Genomic DNA, 13689 nt, shown 5'->3' on the forward strand with positions numbered 1-13689 from the left:
GGTGGCAATGGAAACTTAGACAAGGTGACAGGTTTGAGAAATACAGACAAGCAAAGAGGGTCAGGAATTACTGGGGCTGAAAGGAAGCTGCATGGGTTTGATCCTTGGAATCCTGATTTGGCCAGTTATAAGCAGTGAATGATAGGCAAGTCATTCAACCCCAGGGAGCCTCAATTGCTTCCTATAAGTGGAAATAACACCTACATATTTCTGGACTGTAGTGAAATCAGAGACTATATACAAACCATGGATCACTGTGTCTTTCTAACTACAGAAGCTCAACTAGATGATGCTATTGGTCATGGCTCAGGGAAAGAGAGGTGTCTGGCATGAGGCTCAGACCTTTGGCTTGGGCTATTTGGAGACAGTGGAGTTCTCAGAGAGATGGGTAGTTAAAGGAAACATGTTGAGAGCTTGAGAAGGCTGGGAGATCATGATTTCAGTCTGGAATACAGGGGAGATGTCTCAGAGGCACCTCACAATATCTGTCTAGAGTTCAAAGAGAAATCTAGGCAGGGGAAGAAAGATTTGGAAGTCATCTACCATATGTGTAGTAGCTAAAGATATTTAAAGTTGAATAGGTATGGCATGCTGGGGGAGCTGCATAGCATGGAACGACTGGGCCTAAGGTGTTAGAGTAGTGTTGATGAGTGAGGTGGCATTTGAGCAAAATTGTAAAGAACTGAAATGGATATGTATCAGTTTCTTCTTTACAATTTTGCTCAAATGCCACTCAAATGTCATATATATATGGTAGACAGTGGGAACGGGAGCAGAAAAAGACTTTCTAGGCAGAGGGAACAGTGTATGCAAGGTACCTGGAACAAGAGACAGATATGAAACAGTATCACTGCTTCAGGAAACTCTAAGTGTTAGTGCAAAGAAACTGCAGAATACTGACAGATAAGATTATTAAGACATAAAATAGTAAGAATCGAGAAAGACCATAATAATCTTTCAGTCAAGTAGGAAGGCAGATTTTACCTTATAGGTTGTGAGAAGCCATCACAGAGAAGCACATGACTGAGTTTACATTAAAAATGTCACATTGTGATATTACTACCAAACCCAAAGAAATAAAAACGATTATAAGAGAATACTATGAACTGTATGCCAACAAATTAGATAACCTAGTTGTCACAGGCAAATTCCTAGAAATACACAAATTACCAAAACAGACTCAAGAAGAAACAGAAAAATTCAGAAGACCTATAACAAGTACAGAAATTGAATCAAAAAACCTCCCAACAAAGAAAAGTCCAGAACTCAATGGTTTCATTGATGAATTCTAACAAACATTTAAAGAAGAATTAACACCAATCCTCTCAAACTCTTCCCAAAAATAGAAAAGGAGGGAACACTTCCTAATTCTGTGACGTCAGCACGGCCTTGATACCAAAGCCAGACAAAGATATTACAATGAAAGAAAACTACAGACTAATACCCCTATGAATATATAGGACAAAATCTTCAAATGAACAAACAAAAAAAACCAAGACAAAACAAAACAAAAAACTCTAACAGGGGGTTCCCTGGTGGCTCAGTGATCGAGAGTCCGCTTGCCGATGCAGGGGATTCGGGTTCATGTCCCGGTCCGGGAGGATCCCACATGCCGCGGATCCCATGGTCTGTGGGCCATGGCCACTGAGCTTGCGCATCCGGAGCCTGTTGCTCTGCAACGGGAGAGGCCACAACAGTGAGAGGCCTGCGTACCGCAAAAAAAAACCTCTAACAAGCTGAATCCAAGATCATGTTAAGAGGATTATAAGCCATGAACAAGTGGCTGTATCCCAGGACTGTAATGGTAGTTCAACATAAAAAGAAATCAAACAATGTACCACACCACGTTAACAGGACAAAAGGAAAAAAATGATAATTTCAAGTGCTTCAGAAAAGCATTTGACAAGATTCAAAACCCTGTCTTGATAAAAATATTCAGAGAACTAGAAGAGAACCTCCTCAACACAATAAAGGATCAAAGGCCTAAATGTAAGAGCTAAAACTATAAAGCTCTTAGAAAAAAATATAAGGGTAAATCTTTATGACCTCGAATTTGGCAATAGATTCTTAGATATGACACCAAATGCATGAAGAGAAGGAGAAAATGGGTAAATTAAACTTCATCAAGACTGAAAAGTTTTGTGCATCAAAGGACATTATCAAGAAAGCAAAAAGAGAACGTATAGAATGAAAGAAAATATTTGCAATCATATCTGATAAGGGTCTAGTATCCAGTATCTCACACTCAACAACAGAGACAATCAACACAATTTTAAAATGGGCAAAGGACTTGAATAGACATTTCTCCAAAGCTGATACACAAATGGCTGATAAACAAGTACATGGAGAGATGTTCAACATCACTAATCCTGTGGGAAATGTAAATCAAAATGACAATGATATACCACTTCACATCCGTTAAGATGACTATAATTTTAAAAAACAGAAAATAATAAGTGTTTACAAGGATGAGGAGAAATTGGAATCCTTGTGCATTCCTGGTGGGAATATAAAATGGTACAGCTACTGTGAAAAGCAGTATGGCAGTTCCTCAAAAAGTCAAACATAGGGCTTCCCTGGTGGCGCAGTGGTTGAGAGTCCACCTGTCAATGCAGAGGATACGGGTTCGTGCCCCGGTCCGGGAAGATCCCACATTCCGCGGAGCGGCTAGGCCCGTGAGCCATGGCCGCTGAGCCTGCGCGTCTGGAGCCTGTGCTCCACCACGGGAGAGGCCACAACAGTGAGAGGCCCGCATACCGCAAAAAAAAAAAAAAAAAGTCAAACATAGAATCACTATATGGGCACAGCAATTCCACTCCTAGGTATACAGCCAAAAGAACTGAAAACTGGTACTTAAAACTTGTATACACACGTTTGTCTCAGCACTGTTCACAACAGCCACGAGGTAGAAACAACCCAAATGTTCATCAGTTGATGAACAGATAAACTGTGCTGTATACATAAAATGGAGTATCATTCAGCCATAAAAAGTAATGGTGTACTGATACAAGCTGCAATGTAGATTATCCTTGAAAACACTGTGCTGAGTGAAAGAAGCCAGTCACAAAAGGTCACACATTGTATGATTCATTTATATTAAATATCCAGAATAGGTAAACCTATAGAAACGAAAGCAGACTGGTGCCTGCCAGGGTCTGGGGAGAGTGAGGGGTAACTGTTTAACGGGTATGGAACTTTATTTGGGGGTGACAAAAATGTTTTGGAATCAGAGGTGATGGCTGCACATCACCGTCAATGTACTAAATGCCACTGAATTGTTCACTTTCAAATGGTTAATTTTATGTTATGTGAATTTCATTTCGATTTTTAAAAAATCACCTTGGTGGGGGATTATTACATCTATAGGATGTAATAAGAAATGTAATAAGATAGGATGTAATAAGAAACAGTAAGGTGAGGGTCCAGGCTACACATTGCTAGTGGGAATGGAAACTGAGAGTAAGTAATGGATTTGAGAACCATTTAGGAAGGAGATAGACTGGAAGTGGGGTGAGAAAGGAGGACTTCTATCTGGAATGGGTAGGTTAAGAGAGTAAGATTTTGGAACAGACAGCCAGTTCCCTGACCAGGCTGCATTTCAGGGAAGTTTTGGAGGCATTAAACTTGGATCTCTCCTCAACAGACCAGTCCAGACTGCAGATAAGGCTCAGAGAGATTTGAACATCTGACAGAAGTAAATGGGATAGAAGTAGATAGAAAAAATCATGCTTGTAACATAATTTTTAAAAAATAACATCATGGTCCAGTCTGTGTAAGGAAGCAGTCCACAAAAATATTCAGCATAAATAAAAGTCAGGTAGAGCATGATAGAAGGAAGATGTCCATACACAGTAAATATCTAATTTCTATTTCCCATCACTTATTTGTGTAGTTGTGCAATTAAATAATCCAAAAAAAGTTTTGCTTTTATGAAAATGCTTCCAATAAAAGCACCAACGGATTGAACGTTCAATCCATTAAATTATGAAACTGGCTGTACCTCCAGTCCAGGATAGAGCTCTCCAAGTGTACATTTCTTTCTCTACAAGTAGTTCTCTCCTTAAAGAAGTTCACTGTTGATAAAGGTATTTTTATGAGTAGGCCCACTGGGAGTACGTTGTTGCCTTAACCTTACCACCAAAGTTTCATGGAAAGACAAGGAAAACATCTTATGTTTGTGAGTTTCCTTTCATATGGACTGCTTACTCCATCCTTTATCCTTTGGGATATGCCAAGGGGACTGAGTACTCAAGTTTCCCTCAACATTTAAAGAGAACTATGTACTGTGCAATTTCACAGATTACAACTTTAATGTTTCTTCTTACATTGAGCTACATTAATACTTTTTTTTTTCTTTGCTATTTTTGTGTTAGAAATAAGAAAAAGAAGCAAGTGCTTTCCCTAACACCTGTGTCAATTTTCTGTCAACTGTCAATCTTACACAGAATGGTGATGCTGTTCATCGATGAATCATTTTTCTCTAGATTAATCAATGATCCAATTAATTTTACTGACAATGGTAGTATTTCTGTCCTTTCATTAATAATGTGAACTATGTCGATAATTTCATTTCACTTCAAATGTCATAAGCAGAAAATCTAAACAATTGGCAGTGGCGTTTTTTAAACAAAGGAGTTTATGCATATTTTAGAAATTGTTTGGCTTTAACAAAATAAATAATATCTATAACCAGTTAAATCTCTGGTTTAACTATCATTAACCTGTCAAAGACTTGGACAGACACATGAAAGCTGTCTTGAATCATCATGTATTTATACCTTGGAAGAACAACTAAATTGCATTAAAACAGGGTACAGGCATGTCTTAAAGAAAATCAGAGTTCATTTGCTGCCAGTAAACTAGGATAAAAAACATTGCTACAACGTGGTTACATGGATTATGCAATCAAAAGGTATAAAGAGCACAAGACATTAATAGACACAGATCAGCACTGTAAAGCACACACACACACACACACACACACACACACACACTCTCTCTCTCTCTCTCTCTCTCTCTCTCTCTCTCTCTCTCATACATGCACAGATAGATGCATGGATACACCCACACATACATACATATCTCCTGTTACCGGAGGTTACTGGAGGACACTAGGGAAAGAAAAGGGAAGCCAAACTCACATCACACTGAAAAGGCTTTTCTCCGGTGTGCGTCCTCTTGTGCTCATCCAGGCCTCGCTTCTGGCTGAAGGCCTTGCTGCAGTCTGAGCACTTGTATGGTTTCTCCTGCAGTCAGTGAAAAGAGACCATGAATTTGAGTGAATGCAGAGCCCTCCTTTTGAAGGTGTACGTGGGAGGGTGTTTTATCTAGTTCTGCAAGGTGCTGGCAGCACATTCATAGTGGTGTCATGAATTATTTTAAATTTTCAGGGGAAAACAGGAGTACTCAAAATCTCTTGGGCAGTCTTAAAACTACCAGGTGGTTCACAGTTCCAACACTACATTGCACAACATTTCCTTCGATGCAGTCCTATCTGTGCAAAGGGAGATTCTGCATGATTGCTGTGATCTAACTACTTACTGAACTGAACTTACGTTTTCTTTCGGTTTCGGAGTGCCTGCCACAAAGGTTTCGTGGAGCAAGACAGTTTGGGACCCCTGGTTTAGATGGTGCAAACTGTTCACTGTCTCAAAGGGATTCCTGGGAATGAAAGCTCAGAACCAAATGTTCAACAGATTTTGGGGGTAAATTTAAGAAGTTAGAGCTCAACTGTGCTTTAAGTATTTTCATTTCCTCTTTTTTTTTTTTTTAACATCTTTATTGGAGTATAACTGCTCTACAATGGTGTGTGAGTTTCTGCTGTATAACAGGGTGAATCAGCTATACATATACATATATCCCTATACCTCCTCCCTCTTGTGTCTCCCTCCCACCCTCCCTATGCCACCCCTCTAGGTGGTCACAAAGCACCGAGCTGATCTCCCTGTGCTATGTGGCTGCTTCCCACTAGCTATTTTACATTTGGTAGTGTATATATGTCCATGCCACTCGCTCACTTCGTCCCAGCTTCCCCTTCCCCCTCCCCGTGTCCTCAAGTCCATTCTCTACCTCTGCGTCTTTATTCCTGTCCTGCCCCTAGGTTCTTCAGAAGCTTTTTTTTTTTTTTTTAGATTCCATATATATGTGTTAGCATTTCTATCGTCCAATCTTTTTTCCTAGGTAGGAGATGTTCTTTTATAAAATCTAAATTACTTTTTAAAATGAGGCATTTTTTTACAGCTGGTCATAGACTCTTAAGGAAAAGAAATATATCCATAGGCAAAGGAAAAAATTATCCACATTCCTTAGCCATCTTTGATACCAGGAACTTACATCACCATCTTTTTAGCTTGGAATAAATTGCAAAATAAATTAATTAACATTCTTTCATCAAAACAGCAGGCCACTAATTACTAAATAGTGCACTGATAAACAGATTTGTTTAAAGTAAAATTGCAGTGTTTTTTCAAATATAGCTTCAAAAATACTGTTATAGACACTTTTTGAATTGAGGTAGTGTGTATATATGTTTTATATTCCATGTTAACGTAGACAAGTTCTATTTATATTTTCTCCTTGGTATTTAAAAGACATTATGAAAATTTTCAGACCTACAAAACGGTATGTAAACAATCAAACACACATATGTGTACCCATCCGCTAGCTTAAGAAATGGAACATTCTTGTGAACATGAGCGCCGGTTCATTCATTCTTAGTGCGTATAGTATTACATCCAACGGCTACATTCTCCAGTGATGGATAGTTAAGTTTTTCCCAAGTTTTCACTCTTACAAATAATGTTGTTCTGAATATTCTTGTAAATGTATACTTGAACACAGATGAGCATAATTCCCTACGGCATGTATATCTAGAAGTGGAACTGCACCTTCAACTTTTCTAGGAATGGCCAAGTAGCTCTACAAAGTGAATAAACCATTTTACACTCCAATATCCAGTATATCCTTATAACTTTATCACTGTAGTTTACAAACTTTGAAACTCTCATTAGGTACACGGTGAGTATATGTAAGTTTAAAACGATTCTACTCCTGGAAAATAGGACCTTTTATCATTTTGAAATGACCTTCTTATTCTGTAATCATCCTTTCTACCTTAAAATTAATTTGGTATTAATATAGCTATAAAAGCTTTTTAAAATTAGTATCTGCTGGAGTTTGGGAGACTTGTTGAGACACTGGTCAAAGGGTACAAATTTGCAGTTGGAAGGTGAGTAAGTTCTGGAGATCTAATGCACAGCATTGTGAATACAGTCAACTGCACTGCAGTATGCCGTTGCTACAAGTTGCTAAAAGCCTAGATCCTAAATGTTCTCACTGCAAAAAAAGAAATGATAATTACATGACATGATGAAGGTGTTAGCTAACACTATGATGTAATCATACCATAATATACAAATGTATCAAATCAACAGGTTGCATGCCTTAAACTTACACAATGTTATATGTCAACTATATCTCAGTTTAAAAAAAGAGGCAAAAAATAAAATTAGGATTTGCCTGGTATATTCATCTTTTTACTTTCAAACAGTCTATATATCCTTAGGTATGATAAGCGTCTGTTGTAAACAGCATACGACTCAATTTTTTTAACCCAAACCAATGGCACTTTTCTTAAGATAGTGAACTTTGCTTTTTAATATTTATTATCATTTAAAAATTATATTGTTATAATAGAATTTAATTGCTATTATAATAAATAAAATACAATGGTATATTTATCATTATTAATAATATATTTAAATAAATTTCTAACATTTAATTTTGTGTACATAAATTTCTAACATTTTATTTTGTGTACTGCTTTTATCTTGCTTGTTTTCTAAGGTTTTTTCCCCTGTATTTTCTTTCATGTTTTGGATTTCCTTTCCCCCCTGCATTATTACAGAACTTACAAACTCTATTTCTATCCTTTTACTGGTTATCCTTAAAATTTTTTTACCATGTGCATTTAACACAATTAAAGTTATTTATTTTACCTCGTATTAATTAACATGCCCTGTAGAATGCTCTGTCTTACATGTTATGTGTAGCAGTATTTCATTTGTATCTTGATTTTTAATGCCCGGTATGGAATCATTATTATTTTATACAATCAGTGTGGTTTAGCCCGACACACTTTAACAATTTCTTTACTTTTCATGCTTTCTGACGTATTTGAATTTCCAAGGATCTGTTGATAGTAAATGCTGATTTTGATTGAAAGTGCCTTTGCTTCTCATTTGTCATTGAATGAAAGCCTACAACCCCAATTAGACCTTTCTATTTTTCACGTCTCTTAACCTGCCTTTGCCATTTCCATCTCTTTGTATCACACTCTATGTAATTTCTTTAGGATCAGTTGATCAATTCAATTCAGGTATGAATAACTTGCTACCTAATAGGATCACTTTGAGTTTTTAATTTCCTATACTGTACTTTTAATTTCTAGAACTTTTTATTTGGTTCTTTTCAATTATGCTTAAATTTTTGATACAATCTTACTTTCTATTCATGCTGCTTATGCCTATTTAAAAATATTCTAGGCATTTATACAACTTTCTTCATCTGATAAATCGTTATCTTATTTGCTTTGTGGAAGTCTAGTTCTGCTATTTGTGGTTTCTCCTGTCTCGTGCTCATGGCTCTTGTTTCCTTGGGTGTTTCTGGAATTTGAAATCATGAGCTCATGTTTGGTGGTCTTTATCTGTTAAACTCCTGTGACCCCCAGGTTGAGGGTAAGTCCCTCCAGACAGCATTTGTGTTTGCTTCTGCCAGGCACTCCAGGATGCTATCAATCAGAGACCATTTTAGGTTTACTTCTTGCCCGAGGGTTTTCTGGTCAGGCAAGCATTTTAAGGCTGAACTCCAAACACACTTGAGGGAAGGACTGTGGTTACAAACTCTAAGGAGAACTCTTTCTCTAGCCAGCAATTACTTCAAGACAGTTAAACATCCCGAGCATTTCTGTTTGCCAAAAGTAGATTATTTCTAGCCTCTGATTTCATTTTGAGCATAGTCTTTCTGGGGTCCCAGAATTATGGGGGGGATGTGGTTCCATCTTGCCCTTTAACCTGAACCCAGAGCTTGTCTCCTTTTCCATCACCATTAAAAACCAAGTCTTGAGTTTACCGAAACTGTAAACACCCTGCAAGGTGCTGCATCCTCAACTTGACCTCTGGAGTTGGGTTTCAGTTCTGTTTGTTGGGTCCTGACGATCACCTTTACTTTTTTTTTTTTACACATTCAGATATTTGCTGTTTGCTTTATTTTATCCAGCATTTGATAGCATTGTACGGGGTATCTTTTCCAGGAAATGGAGTCTACCATATTGCCAGAAATGGAAGTAACCGTATGTATAATTTTCAGGACATGAAAAATGTATATTAATTTGACTGTTCACAATCAACAGGAAAAAAGTAATTGCGTTTTACTGGCAGTCTACGAAATATGATGTGTATGGCCTTTCCCTCTAGTCTGAATAAACACAATCTCTTTTCACATGTTGCATTATTCTTAGCATCTATTATTTCTTCAAATACTGCCTAGTTAAAAAAAAAATCTTTAAAAGGAAAATGTAGTTCTAAGTATTTAGATCAGGAATTTTCTGGGAATTCCTGTGACTGTTTATTAGCTTTTATTATATCCAAATGTTTCATGTAACTTAATTTTTAAAAGCATATAAAACATATCAATACAATGTATATGAGAAGGAAAAAAAAAGGAAAGCTTTTCTCCCTGCAATTTATCTGTAAAACGAGATCTTGTAAAGAAGTGAGAGGCATATGACTGTGGCAGCTGCCAATGACAGGTAAATGTCTGGCAGAGAACAACCTAAGACAGGACCAACTAGCTGAATGACATCCTAAGAGAAGTTTCAGGGAAGAGAAGGCAGTGAAAAGCAAGTTCTGAGCATCACTGATTAAGACCATCCCTCTCACTCATTCCTAAATTTCCTCATAGCAGATACTGTCTAGGTAAGCATCCTAGAGGTGGCCCTATGGATACTGAGAGGTTCCCAGCCAGTATATGGAGATTCTGGTGGATTACAGGGGCTTTGCAGTTATCACTAGAGGTTTGAAGTCTCAAATATGTTATGCATTGGCTTGGATTGAATAAATAATGTCTTATACACACACATACACTCACCCACATAGTGATATTTTCAAATGATCCTATTGGTGATTAACTCAATATATTCATTTACGAATGCCACTGAATTATATCACTTTCACTTAATTATTTTCTCCTATAAGACACTAAAAGTGCAACAGCCATCATGTGTTTCTATGTGTATGTTGGCAGGAAAGTGGGGGGTGAAATTCATAATGTCAGAAAGGTCCCTCCACTTCAGAAAGTTTGAGAATCACCGTGGGAAGAGGGACCCGTTTGATTAAGTAGCTCTGTATTTGCCTGGACTCTCTCTTCTTTACCGAGAACCATTTGTAGCCAGGAATTCCCTGGGGTTTTTGCTCTCAGATAAGCTCACAAAGGACCCCAAAATCACATTTCCCTGTCAGTCTAGAAAGAAGGGTTCTCCGAGTGCTTAGGCCATAGCAAAGAAGAAACTATGTTTATCCCTCAAAGGCCTGTCTGTCTCCTTCATCCCTAGTTCTTATTCAAAGAGTCCATACTTTTCCTGAAGATCCTGAAAGGAAGGGTATAATTCGTGACACATATTGGTCAGACTGCTTTGCAGTGCTCCTTGGGAGGACCTTTAATGCCCACCCTGGAAGGGATTCCAATTTATAGTCAATGTTGCCAAATCAAGTATTAGAGAATTCCTGCACCAGAAAAAGCTTTTATGCCAGAGGAAGAGCCAGGAGGTCACGGGTCACTCATCTCAAGTTTAAGAATATCAAATGAACTGAAATAGGAGGAAATTCATGCATTTTCTTTCTCAGAACAGGAACTCTCATCCCCCTTCCTTACTAATTCCTTCCATTACTCCTAATCAGCCATGTTAAAGAAATAGCAGCCTTCACACGGTAAACACAGTCGGGCACAGAGAGTAAGCTGAGTGGTAAGAGCATATTACTACAAAGACACCTGCACCTGTTCCTGTTCCTTTCTCTGAAAATTGTGAAAAAATCTCTGCTGCCTCTAGAACATTCCTGAGTATACTCAGTCATAACTTAGCAATCCAGAAGAATCCATGCTTGTGCGCAAGGGTTCACGAGAGCTTCAGTTCTGATCTTCACTGCCTATCCTTGCGTTAAGGTTCACTGAAGATGACGGTGGTTAGGTAATTAGCGACTGACACAGCAAGGGACCACGTGACAGAGAAAGCTCCGGAAGCCATACAGCCTTCTTACTGTGGCTGAGCTATCTACTACCTTCCCAAGGACACACTGGAAAACAGCCTGCAGGCCGCTGTGGCTGGACTGCAAGCATGTCTGGATACTGCTGGACTTCCAAAGCCTCAACACCCCTCCTCCACAAAGAGCACAACAATGTCGTCATCTTAACATGCATCGCACCCTAACTTCAGTACTTCTCTTCCGCTATCTTTCCCTCCATTATGAAATCTTTAAACTGGGCACAAAATCTGATTCAATGAAGTATCATGGAAATTGTCTGTAGCTGTTTCAGAATGGAATGCATAGTATAAATTACACATTTTAACTCATTAGCTGGATTTAACTAGAGACAAAATGATTAGGTTCTTGATGAATTCTGTTTCTGAATGATTATACAGTTTAACTGACAAACAGCTTGTCCTTTGTCGTCGTAACTGGGGAGCCATTACGGAATGGAGGCAATCTATTTGTCAGTTAAACTGTGTAATCTACCAAAGGCAGAATTCATCACCGGTCTAATTAGCCTAGCTTTAATCAAACAGCGTTTGGCAGAATTCATTCAGAAGGTAGGATTTATAGAGCTCTTATGCCCTGCACCTTGTGATGTAGCTAATAAAAAGTCATATTTTTGTGCTAGCGCCCATCTATTAAAGGAACAGAAACTTCAAATGTTATATTTCTTGCCAACATAAACTGAATAACTAAATTTCAAAATCATTTCAGAGGGCTCTATAGAAAAAATCACATTGTTTATAAATCTTGGAGGGGTCTAAATGTTGAAATTCTTTGAAATAGAAATTTATTGGAGGCTTTCTCGTAGTTTAGTTAAGAATTGCTTGCCAGGAGGTAAAGAAGCACGTCCCCCATTACACAGACTACCAAAGACAAGGATGGATCATGGGCAGATTATCCACATGCTGTGGATACATGATCCACAGATTCCCTATGAGGGTTAAAGGACATTGCCCAAAATCCTTTAAAAATATAATGTAGCCCTTTTAGTTACAAGTTACCCATTTCACCTCTGCCAAAGTCTATAGTATGTCCAACAGGAGAAAGTCAACCACTACTGTAGCAGCTGAGAAAATGGGAAACTGAGAAAATGAGTGTTTTCGTGCTAGGCCACAATCAAATAGAAAAAGAAAATATCACAAATGAGCATTTTCCCGTGTAGTCAGAGGTCAGTGTAAATGGTGTCAGGAAGTCATGGAATGATGGTTAATAAGTGTTCTTTCACGGCAGTGGTAGCCTGACCTCAATACATTTAAGAAAGGAAAATTAGTAAAGCAATTAAAAGAACACAGGCAGGCTAGTGAGTATGGTAATAAAGACTGTCAGAGCCTGTGGTATTCTGAATATACATAAACACGGTTTGCTTATGAGTGTGTTCAACCTGTGAGTGAAACACTTGGCTATTATAACTTAAATGAAAGTTTGTTCACTTGATGGACAAACCTTTTCTCTATTTGTCTTGCTCAAAGCTGTAACGAGACCAACAGTGTCTGTGCTGTTAATGAAATAACTTCCATGTGAGCAACCTGGGTATCAAGTACAATTTGAGAGAAGAAGCTCACTAGAGAGGAAACAGATGTAGACACAAGTGTCTCTGACACTCCCTCTCTCACACACACACAAGTGTTTAGAATTAAAAGTTATCTTTTGGTACAAATTAATTTCACTTGATTATGTTTTCTAGATTAAGGTTATTTTATAGCTATTAATATTTACCCTATTAGAGTTCAGAAAAACAAAGCCTTTTACTAGATGATCATTTCCTATTTCTAAGTTTAAAAGAAAATCCAAAACACCTCATGAAGCAGAGGTTCATGAATTTCTTAAATACGAACTGTGTTTCTTAAATGCATGAATTTCATTTTGTTAAGTTATACATTTCTTAAATATGAAATTTCTAAATAAACAAAAATTTTGTAAGGTTTTAGTTTCCCATTTTCTCAGCTGCTACAGTAGTGGTTGACTTGCTCCTGTTGGACCTACTACAAACTTCGGCAGAGATGAAATGGGCAACTTGTAACTTAAAAGGGCTACATTATATTTTTATATTTTTAAAGGATTTTGGGCAATGTCCTTTAACCCTCAGACTTTTCCATCTGCAGAGTGTCTCACTAATTTCCAAAGTGGAATATGGCACCTCAAGTGCAAGGCAAGATCATACACAGACAGTCTTAGCCTCTTTCTAGTCTGCACCTTGGCAAGACTCATTTGCCAAACGTTCCTGAGACAAGGCACAGAGCTCCGCTGTGACCCGGAGCAGGGTCCCTCAGCCTCAGTACTATGATATCTAGGGCCAGATCATTCTTTGTTTGGTTGGGAGAGGGGCTATCCCATGCACCCAGTAGGTATCAATAGCACCTCCACTCAAGCTGTGACTACT

The 13689-nt window shown here is 38.0% G+C and overlaps 1 protein-coding gene across 1 annotated transcript in view; it reads right to left on the minus strand.

Moving 5' to 3' along the window:
* Positions 1–13689, minus strand: part of PRDM5 (PR/SET domain 5) — a 211136-nt gene that overhangs the window by 9658 nt on the left and 187789 nt on the right. Inside the window, exon 14 of the mRNA XM_029234546.1 lies at positions 5142–5246. Within this exon, the coding sequence (XP_029090379.1) occupies positions 5142–5246 (105 nt within the window). The remainder of the gene's footprint in view (positions 1–5141; positions 5247–13689) is intronic.

This window comes from Monodon monoceros, unplaced genomic scaffold, assembly GCF_005190385.1.
Source record: "Monodon monoceros isolate NGI ecotype Baffin Bay Population unplaced genomic scaffold, NGI_Narwhal_1 Super_Scaffold_20, whole genome shotgun sequence".
Taxonomy (NCBI): Eukaryota; Metazoa; Chordata; class Mammalia; order Artiodactyla; family Monodontidae; genus Monodon; species Monodon monoceros.